Source organism: Mya arenaria, chromosome 5 (assembly GCF_026914265.1).
Source record: "Mya arenaria isolate MELC-2E11 chromosome 5, ASM2691426v1".
NCBI classification, from domain to species: Eukaryota; Metazoa; Mollusca; class Bivalvia; order Myida; family Myidae; genus Mya; species Mya arenaria.
The window spans coordinates 67198602-67217837 of NC_069126.1; the positions used below are offsets into that span (position 1 = coordinate 67198602).

A 19236-nucleotide genomic window follows, 5' to 3' on the forward strand; every position below is an offset into this window, starting at 1 on the left:
TAAAGAAAAAGCTTGGTCTAGAGTTAACATCATGAAACGTCTTCGCTATCAACTGGATAGGAGGTCTCTAGAGGTTATTTATTTTTCTTTCATTAGGCCAATCTTGGAGAATGCGGATGTCATCTGGAATAATTGTTCACAGTATGAAAAAAACGATCTTGACAAAATTCAAAACGAATGCGAACGCATTGTTACTGGTTGCACTCGCCTTGTTTTTCTGCGTCTCTGGTGGAATATTCCCAACCAAATACTTTGTTTTATTATTTGAAACGTCGATTACAGGTCATTCACACTCACTCACGGAACGAATGCAGTTGAACCATCACCTTTTTGTTAAAAATATTGTGCCCTCATCCCATTGTGCTTGTGGAGTTCAGGAAACAATATATCATTATATTCTTATCTGTCCCCTTTATATTGAACAAAGGAGACTTCTTCTCAACTCTGTGGGGGCTTTGACTGACGTAACGCTTTGCAATTTACTATACGGTGACACTGCCCTCACAGAAGAACAAAATAAGACACTGTTCGATGCAGTTCACCTTTTTATTCTAATACAAAAAGATTTGATAGTCAGTGACAGTCAGTTCCTACTACCTAATATCAATCCCACCCAGGATTATCTCCTTTCTGAATATACGTGATAATCAGCACTACCAATCAAGGCTCAGTGAAGAAAAGGCACTGGAAGTTGTTCATTTAAACCAACCACCCTACACTATTTCTTCACTTTTATCCTCTTATTCTGTTCTTAAACAGAATTAACGACTTTTGTATTCGAAAAGTGAAAATAAACTAAGGTTATTATAGCATTGTTAATCACACAAAATGTTTAACTTTTAAATACTATATTGTCTGTGTACATCGTCTGTAAAAATCTTTAAATATTTAATAAAAGTAAATGAAGACAAATCACATTAAACACTACCATCTGATCTAACCCAATAATAACAATATCATTGTTCATCTTCATTGTAAGCTGTACAAATGTCCGTCATTAAATATGTACTTCTGCTAAGGTTTGGAGAAAAACTTTTTAAGGTTATATTTATCTTTCGTTCTAATCCTTTTCTAGATTGTACATGTGTTTTCTGTTTGTCTTTATAATATGTGTGTATACGCTGATAAATAAAATATGAATAAACTAAGTAAAACTATCAGTTTAACTTAACCTTTAAGTCAATAGTTTTACAGTCTTTTTCCACCTTATTGCAATCAATACCTGGCGGAATTTAGTGACGGTGACTATTTTTGTGTAGGTAAGTTTAAATGTATTTAACATTCTTTTAGATAGTTACTGGAAGATAATAATACCATTTTATTTTAATAATGTGTCAATTGCAAATGTACATGTACTATTTTCAACAGATACGGTATCATTTAAGTATCAAAACACAAATTTATGTATGTTATAAACATTTGTTATCCAGCGTATTTAAATCGTAGTCGTCATCTAATATAACCTTGCTTCTAAAAATAACAAATAAAATACGCAATTTATACAGGTAAGGTAACACAAACTGATTATTTTTATTTCAGTTTCATTTCCTCGGTTAACTTAATTTCAGATACTGAATTTAAATTTGCCTATTTGAAAATTGCATTGTTGTTTACGATAAATTCATGTGTTAATTGTCTTTGCAATAATTTGATTAACACAGTTTTAAAGTTCATGATACATTTCGTGTATCTGATACGTCTGATCGATTTTGCTCAAATTAATATCATATTGTTAACATCAAAATTCTTGACCAATTACGTCACATTTGAATTTAAAAACTATACATATAATATTGAAAAACACAACATTTGACTACGCTTTGAGAAGTTGTATTTCAGGTTCATTACTGGAACCTACCTGTTGAATTATGTAAAAGGTTAGTTTATGTTAGTGTTTATTAAAATGCATTAAAGTAAAATCTCAGAACGGCCAGATCGCCAGGAAAACATATATTGAACAACTTAATGTTATGATCAATAGAAATGATGACCATATTTCTGAACTTGATGATCAGATAGAGAGACTTGAGCGAGATTCTATAAAAGCGAACATGATAATATTTAACATGCCAGAAACCGGAGAAGCAAATAACACATCTGAACCATTTTTTGAAAGATAATATCTCAAAAGTGACATGCCAATATGAGAAATGGTATGACGATGATATTAAGAACTTGAAGTGGGTAGGGGGGGGGGGGGGGGGGGGTGAAAGATGGTACGCAACCACTAACAATTGTTAAACTACGACAAGATGATGCAAGCTAAGGGTTTTTAGCGGTCGAAGTAACCTTACGCATGACAATATTCGTATTGGTAACGATGTTACGAAGATGAAGCGACTAATCCCGATATCTATTTGCAACCGAGGCCAAAATGTTTATTACTAAAGGGTGAACTAAAATCTGTCGACGAAACCTTCATGCATCAGGCTAAACAGAACGAACGCATATTAATAACCAAAGTCCAAAAAGGTAGAGGATGAAAAAGTCTTTAAATTGTGGTTGAAAAGTCTAAGGGTTAAAAAGTCTTCGTTTTGAGAAAAGATTGGAAAGTCTAAGGGTAAAAAAATCCTACTTCCAGTCAGCAGTAAAACAGACAGCACACAGACCACTGAATGTGACAGTAAACAAATAAGCATGACACCCATAATTATAAAATGTACAAAGACACTATAGTCATCACAGACTCTTAACCTGTGCCTGAAAATATTCTATAAGACTAATTCGGATGAAGGTCGAGGCCCGTATAATAGGGACTTTAAAAGAGCCTTATGTAATATTGATTGTTTATCCAACACTCTTTTGACAAAATGTATTCATTATTTAAGATAGCTTAGATATGGACCTGGATAGTTTACAGATTTTGATTGTATTTTTTTTGTAAAGCTATTAGATCTGTGTTAGGTAGAGCAATGTCAGGTATAGTGGTATATATTCATCAGAAGGTTTCACAATATGTAACAAGGGTATTTTATACCTGCGACTCTGCTATAGATTTTGCAGATAGATTAAACAGACATTATTGCTTGTTTCTGTAGATTTGCACATAAATATTAATAGGAATACTGACATGATATAATGCTTTACATACTACTTACAAGAACAGTCAAATTATGACCAAGGCAAATGTAAAAAAGGCAAATATATATGTTAGAACAAACTCTTTACGAGAATGGCATTGACATTTGAAACAACTTTAAGATTGCGGGAGACTTAAATGCCCGAACTTGTTCGTTTACAGAAAACCTGAATTTCAACCCACATATTAACGTATTAGAACTATATGAAGATGATCAACGGTAGACTGTATGTTGATAAATATTTGAGTGGTCCAAATGGATGCATTGTTATTGATAACATTACTTGTTCTGACGATATTTTAACACTATTAGCATGTTTATTTAAGTGAACAGTAATTCAGCTCATATGCCGCTGTTGGTCTCATTTACATTTTATGTATATTAATAAGAGGTCAGTATAGACTCTGCACGTTTAAAAAAGTTTAACTTAAGTGAGAGAAACACATCATAATTTAGAAAACAGATCATGAATTGCTTTACCCAAGAATATACCCAACAATACACACATGCAATTAATAACGGGAATAAAAGCTTATTTTTTTGATTAACTATTGTAATGCTGATCTGAAAAGATGCGAAGAAGTCTGTGCAAAACAACTTCTCTAATGAAATTCTTAACAACCTCCATGGTTTGATTTCGAATACATATTCATGAAATACCTTAAGAATAAAGCATTTTGATTAGGAAGAAATAACATAATTGAAAATTTAAATAAATACTTAGAAGAAAGGAGAGCGTTTAGAAATACATGCGGTGAGAAAAAAAACTAACTCTTATGATAAAAAAATGAACGAACATATATCGACATGCGATGATCAGAAGTACTTTTGGGTAAATCTTAAACGAATGACAACCCTGGCCGAATGCGGTAACCTAATATCAATCAGGACGAACTTTTGAAAACCTTATAAGTAATACAACTGAAGAAAATGACTTGCCTGAGCACACCATTAATGAGTTAAGCAATGATATAACAGATATATTGTTTACTGATGTAATTACTGAAGATGAAATATTAAGAGCATTAAAAATTCTGAAGCGTGGTAAAAGTGGTGAAAATGATGGATTAATTCCAGAGTTTTATATTCATTCAATTGATTTATTTTTACCGATTATACGTAGTGCATTTAAACAACATATCAGGGGGGCATTTCCAATATCAATGGTGTATATCAATAATCGTACTTATATACAAGAAGAGGGAGCGCACATCCCCCGGCAAATTTAGAGGTTTACCATTGCTCATCGTGTAATGGGAAATTTATACAGGTACTATTAATCAGAATATTATAAACTTAGCCTATTTAGATGTTTAAACACGGATAATAGTCATGCACCATACTGAAATAATGTGAATTTAATAAGGATTCTAAGTGCTTAAGCTAAGCTTAGGTGTTCCGCCCATAATTAAGAAGTTCAATCAGGCAGATATTATAATATTCCTTAATAAAATGGAATTTGTAAAATATTTCAACTAGAATCTAAATAAAAAGAATGTAATGAAGTGTACCTCTTTTAATGAACCGAGGATCAAATCTATCCCAAGCAAGTATTATGTTAATCCAAATACTTTTTATCTCCATTTGAACACAACAAGAGATAACACTGTTAATAACTTAGCAACATGCATCTTTTATGCTTTAAAAATGCGGGAAGTATAATAATTTACTATAACAGTGTTAAAAACACCATACTGGGGAATAGTTACTCATGAATGTATATAATTTCTCCTTTGTTTCTGATGCTAGATATTTAGACATGATATTTATATAATATTCATATTTATCACTACATATATGTTTGTCAAACATCTTTTACATATAATGTGTGTTCACCATTCACCTGTTCTTGTCTTATTTGAATTTGTTTGATCATAATAATTGTTTTGGGTCGGTGGCCTTAAGCAAATAAATGATTTGAAATGAATTAAATTTGTCAATTCTATAACATGCGTTATGCTTTTGTGTTCATGCACGGTATTTGAGTATGCTAGGTTCTGTCTTATTGTAATGTTAACATTAAAATACAAAGCACTAGATTAAATTTATCTACAAACCAGTTGATTTTACTTTATTTTGAGAAAACATGCATCATTTGCTAAAAAGTCCTTTCCATAGTTTACACAGTAGCCAATAAAGATATGTTGACTTTCTCATCACTTGATTGCTTCCCTGACTTATAATTATATTTTACAGGTCAACAAGAAGCATGTTTTTGTATGGTCATGGGATTGTTCCGTAAGTTAAATGTTTTTTCCTGAAGTAGGAACGAATCTTTGCACCTCTGATAAGAACATTGGTCTGTAATTTAGAGCGGCTTCATAAACAAAACTTTTACTCAAAAAAATTGGTTCAGAATTTATTTCTAAAAATTACTTGAGATAAAATAATTCACAACAGAACATGGCGTATAGAATCTGGTATCAAAAAAGTATATATTTTTTATTTTAGGTATATAACAAACGTTAAAATAACGTTTTCAATGTTATACATCTTCGGTAAGTGCTTAGATGTACGATAAGTACATAATGGCATAGCCATATTTTTTATATTTTAAAAAGGTCAAAATAGATTGTAACGTACACATGCGGTCACACCCAGTTTCTACTATTTTCTTTATCTTTATTTGTCCGATTCTTGTTTTCCATGTGATCATGCTCTCACTCTTAATCTAACAATACAATATTATTATTTTTTTAAATGTTTGATTAGTACAATTAATATACTTTATGTTATGTTAATTGGTCAGGTGCTTATGGGTACGGATTGCGATATTTGTTTTATTTCAGCCTGTTCAACAGCATACCTGCATATACCTGGAGACAGTTTTATATTCGAGAGAGATACTCCATTAATCTTAACGTGTATAACCGCCAAAAACAATTCCGACATCGATTTTAGATTCGATAACAACCTGCTTGGTACATGTTACCACCTGTTTGGATGCAACAACCTGGGCAACACATTCACTATTTCTGCAGTAACATCGACTTATCATAGAGAGTATTTCCTTAAGTCTGTGAATAATTTCGATGCAACACTTTGCGGCACATACCAGTGTACAGATATCGACACAAACATTAAGGAATCTGTTAACGTGTCGTATAAAGGTAACTTAAATAGCATATTATTTCGTTTTGGCGGTTGTTCATTAAACAAGATTAGTCTTTATGATCACATAAGTGTTATCTTACAGAATGCCATCCTATTATTATTTTAATTCAACCGGAAATGGCAGTTTTTTTTTAATAACTCGAGATATACTAAATACTTACTAACGAAATTTCGCAAGAAAAAGTTAAGCTCCTGGGACCCGATTTAATAAGATATCTTAGTCGTAAACCTAAAGCTGCTTAATAGTGTCCGTGGACACTCGTAGAGATACGAGTATGATAAATACGATACATATGCTTACCATAGTTTTATTGAAATGCAGTGTACGTTAAAACGAGACAACGCCTGGAAAATTACCTTACGATGGATATTGAAACGGGCCCCATATCAAAAATCAGTATGATAAGATTTATAATATATGCCATTTTAAAAACAAATTCACATGCCAATCATACTAATTTAAATCCGCTGAAATGACAGTTTTCTCTACCATATATTCGCCCACTTTAGAAAATGGTAATTATTTAAAGAAAAAAGTATGTTTCGACTAACAACAAAATACTTTGTAACGACGTAATAGAAAAAAGATAATCCCTCGATGGGAGAAATATGGATCATCCTGGTGCAAATTCAACATTGCTGAGATATTGCTTATTTTCAGAGAAAACATATTAATTTTCCCATTTGTATAAACATTGTAATGATATTGCTAAACAATGGATTTAAAGTGTGGGCAAATAATTGGTACGTGTGAAAATATGGTACCTAATCAGAATATATGTTTGCAGAGTTTGATAACAATTCATTTTCTGTCGAGGAAACAGTCGATGCACTTTATATCTCAACTGCATGTGTGTTCCCTGCTTCTTATATAGATTTGGAGGTGTCATGGTTCGTATTCGATGTAAGTGATTTGCTAACACATACATGACTAGTACATCATTCGCCAAAGGATTAATATACGAATATTATATAATAAATACATAATTTATACAGGATTTCCTAACTTATTATATAATGTGCACTGTTTGAAGCTCTTACTAACTTACAAAGAAAGCATCCGTTATTTACTCTTGAAAAACAAAAACATTAATATGATATAATTTTAAGTACAGGGGCGATTTTTAAGCCTACTTGGCCTCATTCTGTTGTTTTGGAATTGTCGTATGTCATTCAATTATAATCTGATTTAGCTGTTCGAAGCTCTTTTACATGTTTATATGTAGTTAAATTTTCCGTAGACTGTTAGTCCCCAATTAATTATCAAGCTCATCTTTGAAGTTTAAAGGATCTGTCCCCAAAATCCACCACTCGTCTTGTGAACGTTTAATGTGCACTAAACTGTACCATTCTTAAAACCTGTTTTAATTGATGTTATGATAAAAAGTGAGATATTCTGGAATAAAATACTGTTCTATGCTCTTAAAACTCTCGTTTAGTGTTTATTGCATTTTTTTCAGAATTCATCGCTTACAGGTCTCAATATAACAGCCGTCGATGAATTTATCACAGTTGTTAAAGCTACATCAACATGTCCAGACGTTACCTGCAATAGTGTTTCAGCAAACAGTTTTACATTTGGTTTAAAATTTAAAAATCATTCGAGAATTTTCTCTTCTTCTTTTGTGGAGATCAAAATAATTCACACACTCTTTCAAGACAAACCACTCGTCTGGCGATCTTCGAAAACATATCCAATGGAAGGTAGTATTTTCAAACCTTATTTATAGTGAGTTTTAAACATTAAGAACTATGGTGGTTTTAAACTTGAACATTACTCTAAATATTTCTATGTATGAAATTATAACTTTAAATTCGAACACATCTTTGTTTGTTTGATAGATTGCGTGTACAACAAGAACATTTTAAGTCCTGCCGAGCACAGTGGATTGTCTGTTGGATCAGTGATAGGAATTGCAAGTGGAGTCGCGGGGGCCATATTACTAGTCGTTATTGTGGTGGTTTTAGGTACATATATTAAGGGCATTCGACAGTGCAGATGTGAGTATTAAGGTAGAAAAGTAACATGTTTCCAATGTTCACATTTGGTTATGTTTTGAGGAACAATCGTTCTCAAAAGTAAATCATTTATCCTCAGACAAATGTTTTGTGTAAATAGGATTTAAAGCTGCACTCTCACAGACTGAACGTTTTGCCAATTTTTTATATTTTTTTTTGTCTTGGCGGTTTAAGCCATAAAACATTAATTTTCGTACGGAAATATGAAAATCTACAATCTGATCTTTTGCCAGCAATCTTATATCACTGGTTTGCAGATATTTCCGCAGAAATTTATACTTTCCAAGACAAAAAAGTTGTTAAAATGGTAAATCTGTGAGAGTGCAGCTTTAAAAGTGTTGCAATATACAATTAAATTATTTTCTGTGTCAAAATGAACCAGACTATCTATTAAGTGGATTTAAAGGCACTCGTTTATGGTTTGTCAACTGCTCTTTTATTATTATTATTTTAATTATATAGTGTCAAATCATTAGGCGAGTTAAAACTAAGACACTGGCGGCTGGAACCCTTCAACAAATATTAATATATGCTCAAACATTGTCGCGACTCAACAGGTTGGAGCGTGATTGGTTTGATTGATATTATCACGTGATGCTAGTAATGTTTTCAATAAAGGATTAAATGTCCATCAGCTGATACAGAAACAAGTATAATAGTCGAAAGTTTAAACATAGACCAGTTTAATGGCACAGGGTCAACGCCAAAGAACACAAATATAATATATAACTAAACTAGTGGTGTTCATCAAGAATTGTAAGGGACTGTCTTGAAACGGTCAGTAAAATGTGACTTTACTGGGGGTTTAAATTAGGTAGTGTGCACAACCTCACTCTTATCCTAAAATCCCGATTTTGAGAAAGTTTTTCTTAATTTATAACATGAAGTTTTTTTCCGTCATAAGTTTACTGCGAGAACCATCTTTTTTAAATATGAAGGTGAACTAGGAACATCTCCATTTAAAGAAGGGTGACTAATTATTTTGAAATGTAAATCATCACGTTTATCATAAAGATTGATCTTCAATTTATCTTTCCTAATTTCGAGTTGCAGATCTATTTTGGATGGTTTTTGATTTAATGTAATATATTTATTACGTTGCAATTGTGAAGGGTATATCGAGTTATTATTATCTGTAAATACCGCATTATCCAAACTCAGAATATAGATGATATATCTTAGTGTTATTGAATATATCCACAAAGGCAAGATCTCCAGACTTAGATATTTTTAACATACATTCCCTTGATAGCAGTATAAAAAAAGGTCAGCAAGTAAAGGGGCATAATAAGCACCTATTGGAATGACTCTTGTTTGTTTATATAAACATGTAACAACTTTTAGAAGATAATTATTCAGAACATAAGTAAAATACTTCAATAACATTTGTGCATGTCCAATAGATATAATTATATGAGTGACCACAGGTAAAAAAACTTTTTTTATCATTAACTGCCATAAAAGTTGTTGTCTTCCTGGCAAATGTTTTTTCGATAAGAGGTGTGAATTTGGTTGTAGCTAAATACTATGGAATAGATGTATAAAGCGTTAAAAAATCATAAGATTTACGCACATAGGCACATTTTAATCGCAGTTATGCAGGATGTAAGTTCAATCGAAACCTGTTTAGTAGAACAAGAAATAGAATTAACTATAAATCGTGATTTATACGTGTTTTTTTTTTGCACTTTAGATAACCAGTGTATTGTTGGTATGTTTTCATGATCATTCATCGCAACTTTAAATTGAACATTAGAATTAATATGATTTTTAATATTACCTTTTTCATCGAGTAGGCTAGGAACGTAAGTTCTAGAAGATTGTAACTCATCAATGATAGTATTCACATAATATAAACGCCAAACTATGATTACATTACTAGCTGCTTTGTCAGCTGGAACGAAGACTAAATTGGTATGTAGGGATTTGGCATCCATAATCAGTTTTGGAGTTATCAAAATAGAAAGGGGGGGGGGGGGTGCTAATGGATTATTGTGAAAAAACTATATTTACTTATCTATTAGGGAATATATTTTATTCATCCACGACATTAAGGCAATAAGTTCAGCCCCTTCCAATGTGACAAATTTGAAATAAATTTCATTCCCTTGTTACTAACTATATAAAATGCTAATATATATCTAAAAATAGAAGCAATCACCTCAAACCCACATGATATTGTCAGATAAGGAAGTCTTAAGAATCTTAAATCAAAACAAAACATTCATTGTGTAGAAAGTAATTTCCAAAAATATGCAAATGTTTTTTTTGCCAGTTTGATAAAATCTTATTCGTCAAGTATTCTCAACTCCTTAGTACACCTACACATGTTTGAAACGACATATGCATTATGCCTGCTAAATATTGAGCCTCAAAATTTAATCAAAAATTAAATTTTGAAACAGTTTATGTTTTGGTCCTTTAAAACATTTACATTGTGGAAAGCATTTAAGACCAGTTTTTCAATATTTCTCTTTTCGTCGAGCTACTTTAGGCAAAAACTTTAGTTTTCGAAGGATATCTGATAGCATAATACTCCATACACAAAAGGATGAAGACAATATTTTATTTGAAGGTATAGATATTAATGATAACATTTTTTTAGGTTTATAAACCGTTGTTAAATGGGTCTTGAACCATGTTGAATGTTGACTTTTTTCAATTTTGAAAATGTGTCTGTTCAACGTAACGCAATATTTACACTTAAATATAAAACATCTCAGCAAGTATACATTAAAAATAGTTGCATAAACATTTTGAGCAGTGGCACCACCTACCGTTATGTAGATTTGTTTTTAACTCATTTTAAACTTATGTTTGAAAAATATTGTTACATGCACATGTACAATTAGTTCAATAGTAAACATGCAGTAGACTCGCTTTTTTAGTCAATACTCGGAAGCATCAATGTATTGTATATAATACATCTCTGTCATGTGATTTCGGTTGTTTGATTTTGTTTAATTTTTCCAATTATATGTATACTTATAAATCCGAATACTTAGTTTCTCGTGTAAGGAAAAGTATCTTTGGTTTCTCTTTTTCTTTTCATTTTCAATTTTCACAATATAGATTGTTTAAGGTATACAGCATCTATGAAAGACGTTCCATACAAGCCATTGACTTATATTCATATTTTTTATGTTATAAATGTAATCTTGTATCAAAAGAATTACTTTTTAAACCAAATATTATTACATCGTCGTAGACACAAGATACCGGGACATATGTATGTACATGTACAGTAGTCACTGAACGTTCTGAATTCTGCTACAAGAAGATTGATGTCCATGTTCAAATATTAACGTTTACTTCATGGTCATTACATTTATCTAGAATGTAAGAGTAGCGATCTGTTTATTTACATAAACACGTTCCTTTTTATTACCAGAAAATAAGCAATATTCATTTTTAATGGTTACAGAAATGCAACTTCTGACGGAAAATATCCCACCAATTTAGTTTTAGATTCGAGGAGAAAAAAAAAACATTTTGGAGGAATATTCCGGACTGCTTTGTTGGTGGCTATTGTTGATCACGCCAATTTCTTAAAGTTAAAGCGACGAAAGAGAGGCACTCATTTGTTGTGTTTGTAAATTCAATATCATACTCTTACCTGATTTGATAGTGAGTAAAAGGGTAATTGAAAAAAATATATTTCATATCTAAATTGGCTTTGTAATACAAATTAATTTCTTGATTTAAACCGGATAAGTCTCCCTTTGAAATTCTGTATCCACCGACCGTTCTTAGGTAGCAACATGACATTCATTGAAAACTATTTATGTTTCTTTATGTCATCTGTGAATGTGTGTCTTTTGGAATACCTGTCTTGATCCGTATTCTGTAAGGTATAGTCATAGTTACATTTGGGTCCACTAGTTCTTTATGAGAAAGGAAAAATATATTTTTCTCTCGAATTCTTGAAATGTGTTTTTGAAGTAAGGTCTGACAATCATATTACATGTGGTTTGGAAAATGTTTGAGTAAGTAAGACGATATGGCAAATTAAAAACGTATTTAAAGAATTGTTAACTTTAATAGTTCACTATTAACTTGGATTCAGACAAAGAGTTGCTGCATCATTTAAATAAAAGTGTTTAAATGTCACAATACACACCAATCTAATTAACTACAAAGTATTGTGACGTTGTCTATTTCAGGTAAAGAAAATAAACACACCATTAATGAGCATCCAGAAAATGATAGGTAAACATCAGACTTGAATTTATATATAAAAATATGTATTGTCCATGTTCGAGGGTAGAGATATGTCATAGACATCAACATTAAAATTGAATTTTTCAATTTTAAGGTGTGAAGAACTTGCATCTGGGAGTCGAAGAAACAATGCGGCTGATGAAGAATTTGGTACGTATTGATATTTTCAGTATCGTTAACTTTGCAAACATTTCCAATTCTGTGATGCCGAAACGTCAAAACAGTTGATGAATACATACACAATCAAGCTTTATAGGTATGTTAAGTGTTATAATATAAATTCTTATTACATTTCCTATCACAGGAAAGTGTTTGTTATGCCCCTCAGCAGAAAAAACAGATAACTGGTTAGCGTTATCAGTGAACAGTGTTCTTGTTTTTTGTATACATACTGTATTACATTTAATTCGAAACACCGATTTACATTTTAATTTTTCATCATTTATTTCAATTGCATATACATTATCTGAAAAATAATACTGAAGGATGCGTTTCATTTGTCTTTGTACGGTCAAAGTCAGAGTTCCTTAAAGGTACGTCAATGATGTAACACCAGTGTTGAACAAGATTCTGTTATTAGAGCATCCTTAAAGAAAAACCGATTGCGTTTTCCACACCGCTGTACATTACAAATCAGCTTCCAGCATATGTCTTGATGTTTAACGATAACGACAGCAGAAGTTTAGGGTTAAATCCGGTTTTTCTAAAACGTTAATATTGTTTTTATTGTTGTAATAAGAAATAAGCAGCTTTAATTTTGATAAGTTATTATTATATTCTTTCCGCTGGTGTATAGAGATATATCTGTGTTTTTGTTTCATATTTCCCTAATTGAAACAGTGAAAATATTCATAGTTTTTTTACTGTTTTGAAATTTTATCACGTTTAAACAAATGACAGCGTGCCCGGCGTCGGGACACAATTTCAACAACGTCATGTCCGAAATGACGTAATGTTCGCATACAATATGGCGTACTTTTCTAAAAAACTACAATTCAATGTCATTTTCTTTCCGTTAACGGCATATAAAACAATGCATTGTTTCTTTCCTTGTAAAATCGCAAAATAGCTTCGCTCATGAACACCAAATGTAAATAGGTCACTAGTTGCTTCATCACTCGTGAAGCTTTTGGTGCTCACTCGGTAAAATATATATTGCGATCTTACATTACAAAACATGTATTCTCTCTTTTTTTTTTTTACTTAGTAGTGAGCGCTTAACACGGACTTTTAACATGAAGTGTAGTAATGTGTTGTCATTCACAATCTGATAATGAAATTATTAACGTTACGGGCTTACGCAGAACGAGACTGACTATAAATAGCGATTGTTAATAACCAAATCCGTTTGTATAACGTAGTATTGTTGTTTATTATCCATTCAGGTATATCTATCATCATACCTATTGTATTTTCTTCTCTATGTGTCACAACCATATATTGGCTATATATTACAACAATATACACCGCATCGATACAATAGTGCCATGCATTTTGTTTAGAAAGAGTATAACCAATCATTTCAATTGATCCCTTCTTTGATCATGCAATTTGAAGCATTCCCTTTCAGAAGGGGTTCCCACCGAAAACGAAATTGTGCAAGAACATACACGGTAAAGTTCGAAGTAAATCATAAGTATGACCAGTGATAAACATTTTATACGCAAGACATTTTATGTCCATTATAATGTATATCAGTTAAGGCTCTTGTTTAATGTCTTGGATTTCTATGTGTCTATGATATATGTATTTTATGGACAAAAACATCGTTTGTCTATACTTGTCTACAATATCAGCTGTTAACATCTAAGAAAGCAAACATTATATCTTATGACTTTGTACTTATATAAATCTGTGTTACACAACTCAAGCAAAATGTGTTCTTTTTAGGTACGAGGACCTAAACAATTTGACTCGCACACAAAATGGCGAATATTCAGACTTAGGTAATTATAGATAATTATAACGATTCAATGCAATATGCATATTTATATGTGTTCAATAATACTACAGAATTCAGCCTCATCTGATGAAGTATGTCTGTGAATGTTACGTACGAATTACCGGTGGTTACCTATTACCGGTGTAATCGGAAAAATCCGAAGGTCTAGGTCATAAAGAGAACTTCCGGTATCCTTTGTTTACAATATCTTTTAGTATATGTCAATGTGAAACTTTCAATAAATATGTAGTTCCTAAGGGTTAAAAAACATTTAATTAATCAAAACTCATCGGAAACATATTTATTTTAACTTTTTCTATTCATATATGTTAAAATCAATGAATACATTTTGAATAATTCCCAAAACAAATTTTAACAGTCGGCATCCATCTTCTTGATAATGTCACCACTGAGCATGTGCTTTTTGGCAATACTGCTACTCGACTTTACCTCTGACATTTCTATGCTGAACAAAGACACCAAAATTGAATTCCAGTGAGTTTTCTACTTTAAAGAAAATGCTGGTGGTGTCCTTAAATAGGAGTAAAATAATATCCTTTTGGCAACAGTGGGGGGAAGTATTAGCATAATTCATATAATGTTAACTTGTTTTCAAACCTTTTATTCAACTATCCTATCAACATTCTCATGAATGGCACTGTATTGCTACATTTGATAAAATTAATGTAAAAAATTACTCAGACCTGTCAACATTTCTGACATAATAAGTGTAGCTTACTGAGTTTAATGAAGTAGCTACATTTTCCATGATTCCACCGGTAAATGGTAACTGAAAAACCCAAGATGGCGGCAACGGTCGGTAAACAAACGGCACATAGAAATCGATAATGGTGTTCCCTGGTATACAAAACTTTCTGTTACTGATGGCAAAATATTTTTCTTAAATATGAGTGAAATTTAAAAATGCTGGCATATATCCTGGCCAAAATCCCATTGGATAGTTTTTTAATACACCGGTAATCGGTACATCCAGGATATAAGAATTGCTCTTTAATCTTAAGTTAATCGTATTGAACGAGATATGTATAATCAATTGGACGTTTTAAGCAACAACAGTCAAACTTTATGTAAAATCCTAATCTAACGTTTGGTGATATTTACATTTCAGAGTTCCACATACAATATAATTGCGAAGAGACGAGCTCGTCATCTGACAATATCAAATATGAAAATCTGACACTCGCCTCGAAAAAATGATGTAATAAGGGACTTCTTCTGTCTACAAATGCCGAAAATTTCACAAAAGCATATCAAATATATGAGCTATAAATAGAGACATTATATTTCACATGTTTAAGTCAGCATTGGTTTTATTGGTTATGTCCGTGTAGATACAAAAAACTTACTAGATGGATTCTTTTATATTGTTACACAGTGTTCTTGTGAAATGGAAATCTGAACTGTTATTAATCACATGCTAAATCTTATTTCCTGTTTATTATAGTCATCACGTAATTTTCTGTATTACACATGAGCAATACAACATTGCTCTATTGTTTTCCATGATAGTCTTTAAACGAAAACGTGATATTTTATCTCGTGAAATTGAGAATATTTTTGAAGACGTTAGATAATTACTGTATTTTGTCGAACATGACGTCACGAACGTATAACAAATTATGACGTCATCCAACCGGCTATAACGTCACCAATTATGTTAAACATATAACACGGTTTCCAAATTTGAGGCTATGAAATTTATCCTACGATTGAATCTGTGCAGAATGATTTTCGCAGGAAGCATATTTGTGTATACAAGACTTTTCTAACACATGTATGGTTCTTGGAGATTGTGAAAGATTGTCGTTGTGCAAACATGTATTTTATTTTTCTTACTGTATAAGATATGTTCGCAAATTATTGCGACTTTCTATAAATAATAGGGCCCCTTAACAATGTTACTTAATACTTAAATCTTTAAATGAAGCTGGGCTTACTTGCTTGGCTACTGATATCAAGAATATGATATTTATGTATGGTTTTGATTATAGATGTTGTCAACATAAATAAAATTCTTTTTTTCTATAAACAGAGAATTATTGATTGTTTTAACCAAAATTGGTAAGCTTCTAATATCAGTACGAGTCTGTGCTTTCAATGTAGAGAATTTTAAACTTTGTTGAATGTAGAACGTTATCTTTTGTTAGAGAAACCTTTCAAACATGAGTTAGCATTAAGCAAAATTTTGATGTTCGAATCATAAATGTTAATAATTAATACTGGCAGGCATAATCTTATCAAAAAAACACAACGTGTTTGTGGTCTATGTCTAGATAATATAAATTATTCTTTTTAGATTGTGCATATTATGCTTTCTTTATGTGTCGTTAATATAATGATTACACTTACTAAACTGGTATTCTAATATATAGTACGGAATTAGAAGACTTTTACAGCACATTTAGTATGAATACACAAGCTAGCCTATTATGTATACAGTCACATATTGAATATAAATAGTAAACTTAATGGGAAGTAATGTTTTAATAAATATACAATGTATGTATCGGCAAATTACTAAAGTTTTAACTGGATATCGTAAACGTTTATATTCCACTTCTACACGGTTATATAGAATGTATCTTTGGTTCAAACTATTCCGGGTACTAATCGTCTGCAATACATGTAGCGCGGGAAATAGCATTACATTGTGGTTTTCGGTCCATGTCAGTGCTTGTTAGGTTTGCTTGAACGTTGGTATTTATATAAACAGTGTTTTAAAAGATAACACATATATTGAATTCTTTATGTTGATGTAATAGATAGTGCTGTTTGATGGTAATGGAAGTTCCCTTTAAGATAGTTATGTCTTCGGTGTTTAATGATAATCTCCGGTACCGTTTGAATGAAGTTTAGTGTTTACATCCTGTAATACCTAAACGTTAAAAAGAAAAATGTTATTTTCGTAGTAATTATTCTTGTTTATAATTTGTAAGCAGCTTGAATGTAAATTAGTTATAACGTTAACATTGTTTTAAGAAGTATATGCTAGTTATGTGTTGTCACCCACATAATGATTATGAAATTATTTTTGAAACGGAACTATACATATCCTTACACAAAAAATGTCCAGTAACTCATTTTAGGCCACATTATTAGCCAAAAGCGATAATAGTTTTCACTAAAGTAGTTTAGTTGTTTATTATATATTCAGGACTTTCTGTCATTAAATGAATTGCATTTTCTTCTCTAACTTTCATAACTATATATCATTTATATATTCATGAAAGCGCTGAAAGCGTTGAAAGGCTGTAGGGGCGACAAGAGTGATTTTACTTTTTGTAACAAATCTGTTCACAGGCACTAAAAATCGAATCCAAATTTGTTTTTGGATACCCTCAAACTGTAACTGATAAGCACTTTCCATAAGAATTGGCAAATGTACAGTGAAATATCGAAATGTTTATATAGCATTACAGTATACAGGTCTTATTGTAGGCTATTTAGTCAAACTCGTTCGCATTCGCAGGCTTAGATTTTTTATATTGGTGCGTGTTTTTTTTAATTTGAACAAAATGTACGAAGAAATGGTAAATCATCATCAAATAGTCATATTATATATATTGCTCTGAAACAGTTGAAAATGTGTGAATACCTCACCAAATCGAGCTTTGAGAAAAATATAAGCATGGATTGACTAAATTACTGTTTGCAGTTTTAATCTAAACAATAAATTAATTTTAAGACACATTGCAGACGTGTCAAGACATTGCAATATTTAAGATAGTCCCTTTTAGAGAATAAAATAAGATTGCTGTTTAAAACAGTGTAACCTTCATATCCAAACTAATTGTTTGATGGAAGTCACTTAAACAGTCATTCAATATTCCAGTAACAATGTTTTTTCCATTTAAAATCATTAGTTCTTTGCCGAGTTGTTTGTCACCTCTTCGCAAAAGACGGACCATACGGGGTTGCAAATAGCGGTTGGTCGGTTAGTGAATCTATTTGTTTGTGGCTCGAAAGACCAGTCTGGGCCGTACACATATTCGATAAACGGTAAGAATTTACAACGTAACTTCAGTGGTTGTGGTACAAGCAGAATATGGCCGCATTTGCTATTGGTGCCAGAAGATCAAAGGACAAGATTTTATGAAAAAACTCAAAATAACTTGAGAACAATTTGATGTAGGGCCATGCAAATTCAGTGCAAGTTTCTATAAGCTATAACATGACATCTGTTGTTTTATGGTCAGTAAGTTAAAGGTGAAGATGACGATCAGCAGTGTTATGAAAACTTTGTCCGGAAAAAAACTTGAGAACAGTTTTGATGTAGGACCATTGCAAGTCGGCTGGTTACTTCCTTTTTGGGGAGTGGGGTGCGTGGGGCGGGCAGTAGGTCGTAGGCTGCCATTTATTTAAAGATGCCATCTCTTGCGTTTGTTGCCTTCCAATAGTAGACTGTCCATATATGCAGCTTACAAAAGCTACTTATGTTTCTAAGAAGCTTTTGTCATCTTCTGCGGTTAAATCATTCGACGCCAATTACCAGACATACTTTGTACTAAATCATGTCTAAAATTCTTAAGGCCTCTGTATTGCTCTTGATGTAATGAAACTGGAATGAGTCGCTCTCATTTTGCCAATTTAATGTATGCCAACGACTGACTCTTTGGCAAATACCATAAAAACTGTAATCTGGGGTTATCTATTTTCCAAAAACATATAAAAATATGAAATATGCCAAATCCATTCTGAATAAATTGCTGTAGTTTTACTCGACATTTTAAAATGACTTGTTCGCTCTCCATTCGGTTGACATCACTGCATTTTGATGTATACCGGAACGTTATATGTTTCTCCAGCCCCATTTGAACACAATTTATATAAATGAACACG

The 19236-nt window shown here is 31.8% G+C and overlaps 1 protein-coding gene across 1 annotated transcript; it reads left to right on the forward strand.

Annotated features, from left to right (window-relative positions):
- Positions 1–1221: 1221 nt before the first annotated feature.
- On the forward strand, positions 1222–17963 carry LOC128233756 (uncharacterized). Its single transcript, XM_052947601.1, has 13 exons — positions 1222–1259; positions 1829–1877; positions 5277–5318; positions 5532–5578; positions 5870–6190; positions 6983–7098; positions 7655–7898; positions 8037–8195; positions 12377–12422; positions 12529–12584; positions 14005–14047; positions 14325–14380; positions 15506–17963. The coding sequence occupies exons 3-13, from the start codon at positions 5290–5292 to the stop codon at positions 15592–15594; spliced, it is 1206 nt and encodes a 401-aa protein (XP_052803561.1). The 5' UTR covers positions 1222–1259; positions 1829–1877; positions 5277–5289; the 3' UTR covers positions 15595–17963.
- The last annotated feature ends 1273 nt before the right edge of the window (positions 17964–19236 follow it).

Bases quoted from the DNA above. Each gene is read 5' to 3' on its own strand.
- LOC128233756 (XM_052947601.1), top strand. From the start codon at position 5,290: ATGTTTTTGTATGGTCATGGGATTGTTCC. The intron at 8,196-12,376 runs GTGAGTATTAAG...TGTCTATTTCAG, and splicing joins GGGCATTCGACAGTGCAGAT to GTAAAGAAAATAAACACACC. The intron at 12,423-12,528 runs GTAAACATCAGA...TTCAATTTTAAG, and splicing joins GAGCATCCAGAAAATGATAG to GTGTGAAGAACTTGCATCTG.